The sequence below is a fragment of the Zonotrichia leucophrys genome, chromosome 2 (genome assembly GCF_028769735.1).
Source record: "Zonotrichia leucophrys gambelii isolate GWCS_2022_RI chromosome 2, RI_Zleu_2.0, whole genome shotgun sequence".
NCBI classification, from domain to species: Eukaryota; Metazoa; Chordata; class Aves; order Passeriformes; family Passerellidae; genus Zonotrichia; species Zonotrichia leucophrys.
The window spans coordinates 22,018,808-22,036,193 of NC_088171.1; the positions used below are offsets into that span (position 1 = coordinate 22,018,808).

The window sequence follows — 17,386 nt, forward strand, 5'->3', positions numbered from 1 at the left end:
ATTTCAATCTAGACAATATTGTCTCCACATCCTGTGCACAGAAACTAAGAAGAGCACTGTGAATTCTGCTTCTTGGATGTGGCACCTCATTTTTAAGGATGGAACTGTTGAATTCTACAGTGTCTAAGAGCTCTTGTGGAATTCCTGACTCAGTACTAGTCCATCAGTGAAATGATGAATTGGTATAGATGAAAACATTATATTCCACTGTTCTCTTTTGCATTCTAAAGCATTGGGTATTTGAGAGGGTGAAGTTTTTTGTCTGTGTAGGATATGTTATCTGGGAAAAGAAAATTGGTTTTATCTAAAGCTACTCCTTATTAACAGGTCAGAGAAGAAATCAAATAAAATTTTTACCTGTTTAAAAATAGGAAAGTAGAAGCAGGCATTCATTAGATCTTGGTTTATTAAAGCTAATTAACTGCCCTGGAAATATGTAGAGGAATCCAATGTTGGACTGGCTATTTAGTATAACTAAATAACCTCTTTATAGGATTATTTTATAAGCTTTTGTCATGACACAGAAAAAACACTGCTAACATTTTGTATATTTGCCTTTAAACTAGAATACATTCAGAAATATAGAATGTTGAAGTTCTTGCATGTTTGTAGCAGAAGCAATTTGAGTCTATTTTCCTGCATGGAGTTAATTTTTAATTGTGTCCATTCTTTTTATTTTTTTTTCCTCTGCAGACATTGCTATTGGTGCACCATTTGCAGGAGAAGACAGAAGAGGGAAAGTGCTCATTTACAATGGACACAGCAATGGGTTAAACCCTAATCCTTCCCAGGTTCTCAATGGAGCCTGGGCCTCTCAGTCCATGCCTTCCGGATTTGGCTTCACTCTGAGAGGAGACTCTGATGTAGACAAGAATGATTACCCAGGTAAGATTTTTGCATTAGAAAGGGAATTTTGTACTTCCATTCTCTGGTAAATTCATCATGCCTAAACTACTCCTTTTGGAAGGCAGAGGTCAGAATAAAGGATGGACATTTCTGGACAGTTCTAGTTTGCTTTCCTGAGAGTTAAAAACAGACAAAACAAAAACTCCTCTTCCTGTCAAAAGACATGATCAGAAAGTCAAGAAAGGGCTGAAATAGTTGTATTAACATAAAACATGTGAAGTTTACAATGAAAACCTTAACCCTTTTCCCCTGCTTGCAAAAACTGAATGTCTCAGCTTATTGAACTTGTAAGGTCTCCTTCATCCTGGCATTCTTTCTTAATTAAAAACATGTTGCATTGTAGAAGAAGGGATTGGTTTGATTGTGTTTCTGGGGTTTTTTTGCTGACCGAAGAGACACTGAGCTATATATAGTTAATGGCTTTGCATTACAAAAAAGCAGAGAGAATGTAAATTGCTTAAAGCGGCTATTTTATTTGGGCCTTTCCATCCCTTTTATGTTTTCATTTTGAGATATGGACTCTTCCTTTTTAGGTTAGCTTTGATTCTTCCTAATGAGTTTACCTGACATGCATTCACATTTATCAAGTTTGTAACATTAATTAAGTTTTTCAGGGAAACATTTGTTTTTTAAAGAAAAATTTTCCTACCATCTAAGTAGTCTGAATGTAAGTGTGCTTGTATTTACCCTCTCTCTCATCTGGAAACAAATCTGTTCTGTTTCTTCTCACCACAATTCAGAAGCCTTTGTAATGGTGTGTAGTAAAACATGGTATTTCCTTACTGTAAAAGGTTCATCCACAGTAAAATCCTAACAGTCCATGCTTCCCTGACTTACTGTGAAATCACTCTTGTTACCCTGGGTTATTTCAAGGCTAGAGTTCTTAAAAGTTGTGCTATTTCAAAAGTGAAAACTGTAATTTTTCAAAGGGACAAAACCAGGATCTTTTACCTTTCTGAGATGGATTGTAAAAGCCTTGAAAGAGGTATCTTTCCAAAAGCAGAAGGCAATTTCTGGGAAGGGGTGTTTACAATAGAAATTACAATTTTACAAACAGAAAAGTTGACTGCAGAGTAATAAAGTGAGGCTATCATGAGACTAAAGTAAGAAGTTCTTTAGCATTTGAGAGAAGAAAGGGTTTTTAAACACTCTTCTGACTTTTTGTTTGCATATTGTTGATGTTGCTATTAATAGACTTTCATTGTCCATGACTAATGAGGTTCTCTTGGACAACAGAGCTCTTTATTAAAGTTTCAGCATTTAAGCATTTCCTAAAGCACCCACAAGGCCCCCAGCAAAACCAAAGGAAACAGGATATTGCATTCCTGGCATTTCTAAGATTGAAAAGATAGAGGGAAGGGAGAGATTCTTTGACTCCCATGGAGAAGAGTAGAAGTCTTACTGCTGTATTAGCATGCTCTATGTGGAGCATCTTTTAAGCTAATATGTGGAAAGTTTGTGTCATGAGTCTTGATCATTCTAAATGTGCTCTGAGGAATTGTAGTATAATTGTGCGTTCTCTGTCTGTCATTGTGGCCTCTACCACGCATCCTACTTGCAGAATTTCACATTGTGTTATCAGCTTACTATGTGTTAGATTGTTTTGTTTTATTACAGGAATTACCTAATTTAAAAAATGGAAACAAACAAAAGAAACACCACCCTGCATTTATTGTAACTAGCTTTTCCCCTGGATGAGCAGTCCATAGCACTGGTGAAAATCTCTCAGAAAATGAGAAGAAAAATCCTGTACTATGAGTCAACCACCTCTTCCCTAATTCATGAAGATTTAGAGCACCAAAACAGAGCTGTAAAAATAGTGCAAACATGGCACAATGTTAGCACAAAAATAGAGTGCCTTCCTATGGGAAAAAAAAAGGAAATAATACAGGGAAATGCAAGCCTAGGACAAACACTCTAGGCAATGAATCAAGTAATCCTTCTCGTGTCAAAGAACTTTCCTCCTTCACCTCCTGACGGAAACGCCTGAGGGCAACCCTTGTAAAAGGAGGAAACAAGGTACTGAAGTTGGAAGGATTAGGAAGGAAGTTTTATTTTAGAGAAATGGGATCTGGCTGACTATAGAAAATCTAGAAAATTAGCTTTTAATTACATGCTTCCCAAACTACTGTTTGTACCTGTGATTCAAGGTAGGTTGTGAAAGATATGGGAAAAAAATATCACAAACATTTTAATTTAAGCTTTCTAGTGTGTATATTCTAAAAGCAACCATTTTATAAAAAGATAAATGTAATAAAATCAGGTTATTCTGCCTTAAAACTCCTTCAGAATTTCTGTTCTCAGAAGTTCTGGACTGGAGATGAAAGACAGCTGTAATGTGTGGCTGCAGGTATGAATGTATATTGCCACTGTGTAAGGTGAGATTCTCCAAGCATGTAGCTCTTCCATGGCTAGAGTTCAGTTGTTCAAGACTGACCTGTATAGCTGTAGCTGTGCTTGTATAATTTACTGAAGCACTTGGGCCTGACATTGTTCATGAGGCAGCATATCCATGCTAGGAAATGGGAGTCTCAGACTTGGGAGTTACTCTGCCATTTCATTTCTAATGCACTGTATAGCATTTTCAGAGCTTTTAGAGGTTCAGGCCTTCTTTAAATCAGACCATAAGGTAATGTTTTTGGGAGCAGATCACTGACCTAGAGGGCAGAAGATACCACCTGTTCATATGGCTTCTTACCACAGACCACTGGGCTTTATCCTGGGATAGCTGTACAGATCCCAGCAACCCCAGTGCTCTTTGGTTACAAGCTGGGTAATGCAGTTACTAAAAGGAGAGGGTGAATCACAGTCAAATTTTTCTCCCAGTGGAAAAAGGTTAAATCCTCTCTTGGCTGGGAGTTCAATTCAAACTGAGATCTATATATTAGCCTTCTGGAGAAGAGAGACCATTTGGTACAGGAAGTTATTACTCCCTCTCTTCATCCAAATGCCAGTATAAGCTCAAGAGCAGAGAAGGAAACAGGGAGCAGATGAAGACTCCCTTGTACACAGAGCTCTTCAAATCCCTCAGCTTTCCTGTGGATGGAGTGGTTTCTCTTTTCTCCTCTTCCTGCGACTCCTGCCACCAAAGGGAGAGAGACTCCTCGACCCCCACTTTCTGGTCGTCTTTGGGAAAGGCAGAGAAAGAGTCTCTTGTCCCCCATGACCCCAGCTGTATAATCAATTTAGGAGAAAACTGATCACAGGCAGGTTTAATGGTGGAGCAGCAGAGCAGACAAGGAAGAACATAATACAGCCATACTGATAGAGATGAAAGATCTGTTTAGTACCATAGCATGTTTCCATCAGTGGCCAACAATAGATATCCTGGGAGTTGTACAGTTGTTGTGATATTTCCCAGAATATTCACCCAGCATTAACGAACCAGAATATCAAGGTGGCCCAGAATAAGAGATGGCACCTCCAAAATTAGTATCACTTGACAGACTTTTCTTCTATGAATTTGACCAATCAGCTGTAGAATTCATGCAGACTTTTGGCACATGCAGCATTTGTCAAGGGACCCCACAGCCCAACTGAATTGTCTGTGAAGAAATAATTCTCACTGTGTCCCATTCAAATCTTGAATGTTCCACTGGACCTTTTCAACAGTTCTGCAGTCCAGTTATTTTACAGACTTGAGACATATTTCCTCTAGCAGCCACATGTTTTAGCAATCCTCTGGAATGAATTCTAATATATTTAATTGTTCCTTGTGCAATGGAGAATGGCACACCAGTTCTGTTGTACCAAATGATTTTTCAGTCTTGCCACCAGTGCTGCCTCTTCTCTTCTTCATATATTTTTATGTAAAGAGCCGTTAGTAGTTTATGACTTGTGTATGGGTAAAGAATGGTTTCTGATAAAGATTTTACCATTGACCTGGGTTTCATACTTAACCAACATAAAGAGCTGTATCTTCTCTACTGAGAAGAAAATCAGAATTAGTACTTGAAAAAACAATAATCCCAAATATTTTTCATTGCTATCAGTAATTATGTTTGTACAAGAAAATAAAGTGGGCCAGGAACTGTGGTCTGGGCTTGAGACTACATGGCACAGCACCGCTGACTCTTATCAGATGAAACCACTGGAACAGGGTGGCAGTACCCATATTCCCTTTTGTGAAAGGTTTTTGGCCCAGACCTTTCCCAGCTGCTGTCTTGGGGAGTACTAACTTGCACACACTAAAATCACAGCTAATCTGTGCTAACAACACAAAAATATGGACAATACACAGTGCTCAAACACATGCCCTGCCTTTATTGCACAAGCACAAGGTACAGACAGCTGAATAACTAACTAGCAAAGACTTACCTAAAAATGGAACTTTCCCTGGTAGGGCCAGCATGCACACAGAGCTGCTTCTCCTTTTTGTTAGCAGTTCTGTCAATGTAGTGACCATCTGTCCAGCTGTCCTGGCCCAGGTGCTGTCACTGTAATCGTAACAGACCCCTCAGCATTGTGAAAATACTGAGATTTTTTTTACAGGGAAGACTGAGTTTTGTTACTAAGTACAACCTTTGGTTTACATCTCTGCAGCTTTCCAGGAGGGAGTTCTGTAAATTGTGTCATCCTTACAGACACTCCAGATGTTATGTACCCAGAACAGTTCCTTCATCAGCACAGACAGGGGTGATAATATGGAAGTCTCTGCTTTGCAGGCTTGGGGGCAGTGGGAAACTTTCAACCCTGGGAAGCAGCAGAGGCAGAAAACTGTGCTGATCATTCTAGCAGCTGTGTTGCTCATGCTGCTGCCTTCTCTGTGCTTGTGTTCATCACCTTCTGCCCCAAACAGAGGGTTCCTCCTCACCTAGCTGGAGTGCAATGCCAGGCAGTGGTGATGGTGGTAATTAATGGATGATGCTCCTTTTTCTGTAGTCATGTAAGAGGCAAAATCTAATTAAACTTTATAGTCAGATAAGACTAGTAAAAGGAAGCAGGTTAAGGCTATCAGTCAGATAGATTGTGCCAAGCCATGATGGGCAGCTTTCCCAGTCTTCTAAGCATGACACTGACAAGCTTAATACTATACTTACCTGAAATACTCAATAACTCTCCAGTACACAACATGGACCCAGTGTTTGATGGAAAAGACCAGTTAATCCTCCTGAGGTACATCTACACTAGTAAATGAAATATGCTGTCTTTGGTTCTGAGCACTCCTTGTGCACACTATTAAACTCACTTTTGCCAAAACAGGGTTACTGCATGCTTGCTTTTGTAATCTAATAATTGGCATGGGTGAACTGTGTTAGGGCTATTTTAATGATACCACTGCATGTAGTAAAGATACAGCATACAGGCACATTCTTTACCATTGTTTTACTAGCAGTGACATAATTGTAACATCTTTCAGCAGGTGATCCACTTCACTGTTTTCTGATAACTCATGTTCTAAGGTCGTATTCAGAAGAGAAGAGCTGATCTCACTTCTGCTGCAATAGTAAATACTGGTTTAATGCCATTATTCTGGATTGACAGTCATGAAAAAAACACTAAATGGAATTAAAGAAATAAGGGAGGTGATGAGATTGAAAACCATAAAATATGGGCTTTTCCCATCAGTTTAAGTGCAAATACATTGGTAGCTGGAATTCTGTGCCAAGGTGAGGACATGGCAAAGCAGCATTGTGCTGTGTCTGAGGTGATCCTAGTGAAGGCTGTAACATAATTTATATAATCATGGGATTCTCTGTAGCAGCAGCTCGACAAAGTTTGCATGAAGATCTTCTGAAATACCTGCCTCAGCACAATCTTCCTGCCTGTCTTCTGTGCTGGGACATCTGGGATGCGTAATAACATCTTTCAAGGCAGCTTCCACTGTCCTGTAAGTCTGGGGCTTTTAGGGCCCCTTTGCTCCATCCTGATCTTTGTGTGTGTTATCAAAGCCTGGGGCAGGGAATGAAGCGAAGGCATGCATTTTGAATTAGAGTTTATTTTATTTATGCATTTATTTTTCTTTTTCTATTAGCATAGTTCGATTTTCATAGGAACAAAAGAAATCCATTAATCTGTTTAATGGGAAAGAAATTTGTTTCTTTTGGCTTCTGGGCATCTGTTCAAAGCTGGCCCCACTGAGTGCCTGTAGTCTGTGATTATCTAGGTGATGATGCTGCACTTCCAGCTGGTTCATCTATCTGTACAGGGCTCAGACATTTGTAGGCTGTAAGGTTTCCACCCTCACATTTCAGCATATGTTAAGTCACTTTATGGCTGATTATAGCTGAGCAAATAGTTTATAATGAATAACTTACTCAACTCATTAAACTTGCTTTCTTTTTGTGGCATATCCTCCCAAAGACTGGGGTTTCTTTGAATGTGTCTCTGAATCAGGATGATTTAACCAGTTCCTATTAACAGTGTGGGTAGATTCAGAACAGTGCTTTGGATGAATTCTCTATTCAAAGACTAATGATTAGTTAATTGCTCAAATAAATTATACACTATTGTCTCTGCTCCCTGCCTGTTTATATGCTAGTGTAAATCTTCCTTATTAACTTAAGAGAGTAATCAGTGCCACTGAAGCTTCAGCACAAACCCAGCTGTTAGCCTGTTCTTTTGGTTGTTCTTTAAAGTCAAGCCTTTATCAGCAATGGGAAATGCATAAAGGCATCTTCATGCCTTGTTATTTTGGACTCAGTTATTATCTTAAGAATATCATAGTAGTTAGTTAGAATATCATAGTACTTAATATCAAACTACTCTATAAACATTTTAAGAAGGAAAGAAGTGTAATAAGAAGACAAAATGTCCACAGAACTTCAGTAATCCAGTCTAATCTTAATAAAACAGGAATATTTAACAGCTCCATCTGCTGAGTACATTAACTCAAACAGCAGGAAGAAAATCCTCAAATTTCTTTCTGAGAGGTGGGGGTTCTTCAGAATAATAAATTTTTTTGAGACCAGTAGGCATTGTGCCAACAGTATTACAAATCGGAATCTAGTGATGATTAAATTATGAAGTTGGTCCAGGAGATTTGTGGAAGACAAACAAATTAAATCAATGAGAAGCTGCATCTGCTCTGGTAAGAGAGGGCTGCTATGTGTGGGAGCCAGAACAGTGGCTTGGGTTCTGCCAGCAAATGCAGAAAAGCTGAAGTGCTTCTACCAGCTAATTATTTTTTCACGTGAATAATCAGTCAAAAATGTAGTGACAAGCCAAGAATTGTGTACAAATATGTTGATTTTATGGCAAACTATTATTTATGTAATTTTTAGATATGCTTTTCTAAAATTCTTTACAATATTTTATGAAATCACAGCATTGTGCCCAATAGAATGTAAGAGTAAAGCAATTGATCCCAGTAGTGTTTTACTTAAGTGATGAAGCATTAACTGTCCTCTTTAGGATTTTCTTTTTGTAATATAATGAATAATATTGTTGTGTTGTGAAAGGAATTAATTCAGACAAAAGAGAAGCATTGGTATGAATTAGCCTTTGGAATTGCCTGTAACAGACCTGCTACCAGAATGGTTTAAAAACAGTACCTGAGAATGATAGGATTGGAAGAAAGTGACTCTGCCTTGAATGATGGTTTGCAGTATTTAACTAAAATTCTTGAGTAAAGCTGGCTATGCTTTACTAAATAATCTTACTATTGTCAAGCCTGAAGTGATGACCATTTAAAGGCATTTTCATTCTAGACCTTTCCTACTGAGATTTGGGTTTGTAATGCACACTGAAGTCCTAGGAAACAAATAGAGATATGATCATGGGCCTTTTTGGCACCTGATCTGCTGAGGAAAATAAAAAACCAAAAAGGCTCACACAGATTTTTTAATAGAGTTTACAGTTAGGCGGTTTTCTCCTTTGTACAAAATTTCCATTAGCACCTGTACTTAGATAGAATGTAACTGTTTTCTAGTCCCTTTTTATACTATACAATGAAGCTGGCAGACTGCATGAAGTTATGTTTAAAGCTGTCAGGAAATCATTCTGAGTCCCCAAATGTTTCCCTTTCCTGCCTGTGTCCTGGTAGAGCTGCAGCAGGGAGGTGACTCAGCTGTTGTTTCATTTTTGTGTTTCTGACAAGTGAGGTGTTTGCCAGTTATGCAGTTGTTCACTGGTTGTTTTTCTTGGCCACTGTCCCCCATGTACCAATATGAGACACCATGTCTTGGCAATTTCTTTTGGGATTGCTGGACAGGCTCCAGTCAAGTGCAGGGTGCTGAACATGATGCATGTTCTCCCTGCTCAGACTCCCTGAGGCTGCATCTTTCAGAGAGAATGGGGATGACCTTTAAAAATATGAGGGAATCAAAAAATTTTCTTGAGTTAATAAAGGAGTATGTCTTGTTGAGACTGGAAGTAGGACTTTATTGATCTTCCTACTTCCTTCATTTGGTTGAAGGTTTAGTGATCATCATGGCAAGTTTCTGCCCTTTATCACATAGTGTTTCAGATTTGTCAGAGTCACATGGCAGAAGGTGCAAGTGAACTCACAAGCTTACAAAATCCAGTGTCCCTTTCAGTGCCAGCACCTTAAAATTTTATAATTTTATCTCAGAAAATAGATTTCTTGCACCAGACAGCATCTTGCAACCTTTCTCTTCACAGAAAAGTAAATTTGAGGTATTTGAAAAAAGTATTAGGATTGTTTAACTTTGTGCAGTGCCCTTGACTTCAGTTAAATATGTCCCAAAGACACTTGTTTCAACATTAAGCTCTGCAAACTCCACCAGCTGGGACTTAATTGCATACAACCCGCAAGCTGTGTTAAAAATGGAAGTTAAAAATTCCTGTGGAGTTGCTCCATGCTTGTTTTCTTATTTTTTGCAATGTGGTTGTGACCCCACAGCTCATTTTTTCCTCAAAAGCAATGAGGCAGAAGCACATGGGTGCTGATGCCAACCCTTCCTTACAGATCTTGGCTCTCTGCAGGTGAGCAGCTGATAGAAAATCTTCTCAGACAGACAGTGTAGGGAAAGTGATCATTTAACTAAACCAGTAAGATCTCTCATCATCCCAGAAACATGAAATATGAGAAAAGAAGAACTGAGGGAGATTTTGTGATTCTTACACTTTTTTTGGTTTTTTTTATTTTATGTTTTGATCATACATTTTAATCTGACCTTGAAAAAAATCCCTCACTGATGCAAAGGAGTAGGCATAGGCTTTTCTTCAGGCTCTCTTTGGAAAGGGTTATAAGGAGTTAAGCTGGTTTTTTTAAGCTGGATTCTTTTGCTCTGTAAGTGCTTGTTAAAACTTTCTTTTTCAGGCTAGTGATCTTTGCATCAGTGACATTGTATGTGCAGCATTAACAAGAATTAATAAAGAAAACTTCTATTTTTGAAGGAGAAAGTTGCCAAAATTCAGATAATTTAGATATCTCATGCATTTTTTTTCACAGAAATTATTAGAAACTTTTCTTCTACAGAACAGTCAACAAATTCAAAACTTCTGCTTGTAAAAGTGCTCTGATTGGATGTGTATTCAAATCTCATGCATTTGTATCAACATCAAAAGCAATTTTTTTCAATTATGGGTATAGGAGTTGCACCCCACAAAGCAATGAAAGAAGGAAGAGTGACATTACTGCTCTGTAACAGAACAAGACAAAGCAAAGAAAAATCCCTAACTAATCTTCCAGTGAATGCTCTGCTTGAATGTATAATAATTTTGTCCTTACACTAGATTGTAGAAGTTACTACAGGCTATAAATATGGGGATTGTTTTTACTTTTCATTCTTAATTCCACTTTCTCTACTCAGTGGTTTCACTTATTCAAGTTCTTTAGATCAAGAATAAGCATGTCTCAGGCCAGAAAACAAATGACATGTCAGGGTGAAAGAGCCTCCCAACAAGAGCAGGAGAGTACAGTCCTACAGCCCTTAAAGTCTCAAAGGTTGTGCTATGATTGGGGATCCTCATCCTATTTGCTGTGTCTTCAAACCTGGCTGAAGTGGCAATGAAGAAAGATTGCTCATGGCAAACCAGTCTTTGGATGGCTGAGGCCTATATTTGCTCCTCTAGACCCATCACCCTCTGTCTTCAAATTGCTGGGCTCTGTCCTAAACAAACCAGGATTTAACCATTAAGCAGATGTACAAAATCCTCTTTAATATTAAATGGGGATGCTGAGATTGATGGTACCTTTGCACAGCAGTGCATACTGAAATTGCATTTGCTCACACCAGTGAGGCCAGCTGTGTCTGACAGACTCATTCTTCTCACCTTCAGGTTCTAATGGGCTGCATTTTAGTAAGCTTTCCCAAGTTGTGTTTTTAACCTTTATTTTTTAATGAAAGAGTGTGTTATGAAGTCATCCCTAGGCCAAGATCTGAATAAGTCTTGGATATCTTCCTGTTTTGTCTCTCACAATATAACCCTGAAACCTTTTGAGTTATCAGATCTGGTATGAGCCGGTACATATCTGAAGTCAAGTCTGTTATAGAATTCACAAGAAGTGCCCAGCTGAGAAGAGCAGAACAGAAACCCTTTCCATCTTGTCTTTCACTTTCTGTTCATAACATAATGTTTCTTTTTCCTTAAGAAATAGCAAACAGAAGAAAACCCCATCAAACACAAAACTCATAAAAATTCCTTCGGACGCAAGCAAAATAAAAATCAACAAAATATTAAATTTTTTGGGGGGTTGCTATGGGTGCCACTATAAGTGAGGTGCCAGGAAAAGTTCTGTTTGTGTGTGGTGCAGCCTTCATGGTGATGGCTTTGTCTCAATTAGTTGTTTATTTAAGAGGAAAACATCTTTCGCTTTTGGTACTGTGGGCAAGTTGTCTGTAAAAGCTACCAAAGAATACAACATACAAATGTCCCAAAAAGGAGATAAAATCAGTTATTTTCTTCTGCTATTTAAAGTGTTCCTGACCCTGAAACATATTTCTCTAAGGCCAATGAAATTAGAAAAATGTAAATGTTGTACAAAAAGAGGATCAGATCCATAAACTGTCTGTGTCTGCTCCTATTAGGACATTATTAAGGGAATTCAGTGAAGGACTGGCTGTTGCCCATGTGAAGTATTTGTTTATAGTTTTTTTGAAATCCTGACCATCTGAAAGATGGAGAAGCACTAGAAAATACACTGCCAGTCCTGGACCAAACCCATCCAGATAATTAACATCAAAGCTTGGTATTTCCATCATGCTTGATGACTTCAGGGCTTCTTAAGCAAACCAGTGCCCCAACTATAGAAGCAACAAGTAAGAGTTTGTTTAAAAGCCCAAGTGCTCATTTAATTAACTTATTTAGATCAATTTAGATTGCCAGTCTGTAGCACTGCTGTTGTAAGGCTCAGTCTTCTGACTTGGATACATGTCAGTCATGTTGAATGATAGCAGTTGTGGAGTGAAAGCTGTGCCCAGATGGACTCTGGGGGCTTTGAGAATGAACCAAAGCTCTTTCCAAAGGCAGAGGCAGCAGGAAAGTTGATCCTTTTTCCTCATGGCTTGGCTCCAGTTTTTCTCCAGGAGGCCTGAATGGATTCAGCAAGCCAGTCTGAATCTTTCCAGAGATCACTAGATGGGGTCTCCAGGCAGAAAATAAAAATATTCTGGCCTGTAGATTCCCAATTCCCAAACCCACTGACAAAGACATGCCCAAGTCCCAGTGTAGCACCTGTGTTGTTGACTCCTTCTGTCAGGGAAAATGACAGCTTTAGATGGATAACTGTTGTAAGCCTTTTCTCATATTGCTACAGTGCTGGAAACATTAGCGACTATGAAATCAGCCATCCTCTGATCTTGCATTTTGTTTATTTGCACAGAGATGTAATGCCTAAATTAATGAACAAATCACTTAAAACATAAAGTAGAATGGAAGGATTGTCAGGAAAGAACACCATGAAGTTTCAACATTATTTATAGGAAACTGGTGAGAAATTGTTTTGCAGCTCTTCATTTAATGGAGAGTTAAGGATTTGGAATAAAATACATAGAGTTGAATGGCATTTTTCTCCCCCATAATACAAGCTGGGGAGAAGTGAGATTGTGGCGTGGGTGACATTGTGTTAAATAGTTTGGCAGTTACTGGTTACAACTGAGACATTTAAGACACCATCTCTGAAATATGAAATGTTTTCCTTCAGGTAAAACACATTTGTGTTCTTCACACTTGTGAAGAAAACTGCTTAGAAAGGAATTATCATATTTGTTTTATGTTACTGCAATGTTAATGTAAATAATCTAATTTATGATGGAAAAAAATGTCTGAGAGATTACTGTATAGCTATTCTGAAACCATTTTGGTTCTTCCAGATTTAATTGTGGGTGCATTTGGAGCTGGAAAAGCAGTTGTTTACAGGTATGTGGTAAATACAATGGATTTGATATTTCATGGCTTTAGTGGGAGATAAGAAAATTTTAAAATGCCATATTCCTATTTCCCTGTTGCAGTGTGTAAAAGGTGGTCATTAGAGATGTTAAATTAAACATATTTTGAAAAAGAAGTGTTTTTTTCCCATGCTCAAACCCTGTAATTTTCAATGAAAACTTCCATGCTTAGGCTTAGCTCCAGCAGCTTCTAGAATGTTTGACTCTTTAGTTAATTTTAAATAAGAAATTTAAAAGGCATGGGGTTGAAAATTAATTTCTTCCCTGGGGAATTGGTGCTACTAAGACACTTTAAAGTGACCAATCTTCAGAGATTGTGTATGTTAAGACATGAACCATTTATTGAACATAAAGACTGCTACTTTTAGCCTCAGTTTAAAAAAATGCACAAGATCCCACTTTACAAAACAATAAGTTGTTGCTGACTATGGAGTTTCATTAAATGCACTTTTTGATGAGATGTAAAATTTGAAGCTGCCAAATACATAGACATTTACATAAAATCTGCTAATGCTCTCTTAGTCCAGCCATGCTAACAGCTCATTTCATTTAAGCATTCACCATCCATTGCTACAAAATGTGGTCATATTTCTGATTCCTGTCTGGCTTCTTGTTGTCTGTATTCCCAACAGCACCTGACTGAGAAAAGGCATGTTTTGCTTCCCAACTGAATGTTTGTAACAGCATAAGAATTTTATAGAACAGGAATGTTCACTCATCTCAGCTAACGCTGTAGGTGTAGTGAGAAGTCCTGATTTTCCTTCTGTGCTGTGAAAGAATCATGCAAATACTTTGCAATGCCACGAGTGACTGCACAGCATAAAGCATTGGAGAATCAGATCCACTGTGTATTTTCAATAACAATAAAATGTGTTCTACATAATTTAATAAAGTGAATAGCAGGAGGCCATTTCCTGGCCAGAATGTATCAAATATGCAACTTGTCATGCTGTTAAAATAGAGTTTTATTACTGAAATTTTCTAGGCAAAAAAAGGTTTTCCCTGTTGCACAAAAGTGAAGAGAGTAATTTTATTTTTTAATGTCTTACTGAAGTAATATAAAGAAGTAATCATAAAAGCTCACATGTGGATTAAAATATCAGGAAAGTTAGAAAATGGTGATTGTGTAAGTTAGTGTAAATAGTATTGCTGTCTTAATCAGAATCTGGACGCATGCTTGTTATTATTTGTCTTCTAAACTGCTTGCAGTTATAGATTATCACTTAATAACAGCTTCAGAGGGATGGTTTCTGTCCCCAGAACTGTATATTCATGTACTCAGCACAATTTACTGGTGATTATTCCTGATTTACAAAGTCAGTTGACTCCAAGAAATGTCAGACAGAGTTTACTTCATTATTGGCCCAAGACAGTCTACACCAACTTCTACTTTAACCAAATCATGTTTATTTCTTTTAAGAGTCTTGAAACAGACATTGTAATTTGCAATATATCATTATTAATGGAGACAGCACAGAATAAATCTGCAAGATGGCCAGAGAACTGCTGTAAAACCCAAAAAGGCAAATTCTGGTCCTTTGAGAAAACTCAGTGCGATGAAATGTGTCTGACGTCCCTCAGTCCTGGGACACATCTATTACTTAACCATAGGGTACAGTTTCTGTGATGTGTTAACATGAGATTTTTTTTGTGAATCTCAGTAGGATTCTGATGGGAAAAAAAAAAAGTTTCTTTTGGCTATGAACTGTGTTCTCCCAAGCAACCCTACAACTCTGGCTTCTTTGCAGCCAACTCAGTTCAGTGTTTTCTCTGCTGCAACTTAGGTACTAATGTGCTCCTTTTGAATGTGGTGAACCTTATTTCTATCTCCCAGAGCCAGACCTGTTGTGACAGTGAATGCTCATCTTACTCTGAACCCCATGATTGTGAATCCAGACAATAAAACCTGTCAGCTCCCTGACTCTCAGCTTTTGGTGGCCTGGTAAGTCCATGATTACTCAAAAAATATTCTTATCCTCTTTCTCAAATAAATTCCTGTTCCTTAATTTTATTGCAGCTCTTTTTTGAATGTTTTCAAAGTTCAAAATGCTGAAACATGCTCTGAGCACAACAAAATCCCCCCACATAGAACTCTTTTTGGTATTTTCCAGTACTTAGCAGATTGCCTAACTCATTGTGGTAGGTAAATTTGAGTCCTTTGATACACTGAGTCTCCTTCGGCATAGAAGGATGCTCAGCTCCTGGGCAAGCTGCAAAGTCATATGCAATGTTTAGATGAATGAAACATGAAACAGCTAAAATGGAAAAAACAGAAAACACAGTCATCTGTTTGTTGACAAAATGTAACAGTGGAAGTGATGCAGAGCTGGTGGGCCCTCCATTTTCCCTTGGAGAAAGGCAGATCTTAGTCCTTTGTGGAAGAGAGAAGGTATCTAGCTGGCCATGCAGGGAGAAGTTCACAGGATGTTGTTTCTGGCTGTCTTTGGTCAGAGGAAGGTTTTTTTTTAGCACATCACACAGGACAATGTTTCAACCATCCTTAAAAGAGAAACTCTTAACCACAGTAACATTTAACTTTGAAAAGAAAAAACAAAACAAAACAAATTAACATAAAAGCTAATTTAAAAAAAAATTAAGATCAATTACAAGTACAGAATGCTTGCAGGACATGTGGAGGCCAACTAATAGCATGTAACACCACATAAAGGCACGTTTACTGCACTAGAAAAAAGTCACTTTGAAAGGACCCCAGGAACAGTTGACAACAGAGGCTATTACAAATACATAAGATACTGTTTAAAAGTGGAAATCATAACAAATGAGGAAGCTAAAATCAAAACAGAGCATAAACACGTGCAAGTTGAATATAAAATGGTAGTAAGTCTTGCCAGAGAGTCTGTGAGGAACAGATTTCTAAGATGTAAAAACATTAGAAGCAGGAAGCCTGCCAGGAAGTGGGCTGAACAAAAACAATATTAAGGTGTAAAGGAGGACTCCAGAAGATAACATGAATGAGAAATTTTGCACTGCTTTTAAACCAAAGATGGTCTGAGGATTTCCTCGCATTGGAGACATTCTTTACAGGATATGAGTCCTAAAAATCATCTCAAATGCAAGAGAATCTTAAAGAATCTTAAAATTAATTGATACATATGAACTGTAAAACATAATCATGAGAAGCATTTCATTTAAGAGCCATGGAGGCTTTTAAAGGAACTAAACTTTGATAGACTTAAACCAATAAATAAGTGGGCTTCCAAAGCATATGGGATGGGGGGGGGGGTCACGAGATTTTCACTCTTGCAGTGTTCTTTTACACTTTATGGACTTCTCATATTTTTATCATGCTCCTCATTTCTACATCCAGTGTAGAAAATTGCCCATCTACAGAGCAATGTAGAGCACTTAATGGAACTATACAAACCCAGAACTTTACAAAGCTTTGGCCTTTCTGGAATTTTTTTGATTCAATTATCTTGTGTTTTAACAGTTGATGCAAAAAAAAAAAAAATTTAAATACAGACACTTGGCTGAAGCATGTTCATTGACCCCAATTATGTTGTTTCACAACTCCAGACTTCAAGACTTTAAAAAAATGCTTAATGTCATAATAGAAAAGATTTTGGAATCGTAACAGTTAACAACAGGTATTGAAAGAAAAAAGGTGGTTTTTTTGCACAAGAGGAAGAAAATCTCTCTTAAAAAACATTCTTGCTCTGAGATATTGTTTAGAAAAGGAAGGAAGAAATGCATACTCCTTTAACACATTTTTTTGGGTTTTTTTATTTCTCCGCTACAATAAGCCAGGAGTTTGGTTCATATCTACAAAGCTTTAATAGGAGCATAATTTAATTTCTGTCTGCTTTATTTTAAAATAATGCTCCCTAAAGATTTAGTTCATGTTATGAAATGACTGAAGAGCAGCTGCTATTTTCCACACTGTAATTTTTTTTCCTTAGTTGATATAAGCTTGTATTGTACATATGAAAACAATTAGTAGGGAAACTCCAACAGGCAAAGAATTCCTTAGTCCCATGGGACAGATTTCTGTATCTCTTAGCCAGCTGTGCAACTTGTATAAAACTCTACTGACTGACACTGCAGAATTAGAATGAAAGGAAACCTCCTACCAGAAAAGCTCCAGGAAGTGTGTGTGCATGAATAATGTGGATTATTGTACATTTCCAAGTATTAGGAAAATATTATTTCTGCCATGATATAAATTG

At 37.8% G+C, this 17,386-nt stretch overlaps 1 protein-coding gene across 3 annotated transcripts in view; it reads left to right on the forward strand.

Annotated features, from left to right (window-relative positions):
- ITGA8 (integrin subunit alpha 8) overlaps positions 1–17,386 on the forward strand; it is a 111,782-nt gene that overhangs the window by 29,129 nt on the left and 65,267 nt on the right. For all 3 annotated transcript variants that reach the window (XR_010439096.1, XM_064704211.1, XM_064704212.1), the window contains 3 exons: positions 694–885; positions 13,125–13,170; positions 15,034–15,141. Coding sequence is in view for 2 of the 3 variants with exons in the window: in XM_064704211.1 (XP_064560281.1) it covers positions 694–885; positions 13,125–13,170; positions 15,034–15,141 (346 nt within the window). In the remaining variant the exon portion in view is untranslated. The remainder of the gene's footprint in view (positions 1–693; positions 886–13,124; positions 13,171–15,033; positions 15,142–17,386) is intronic.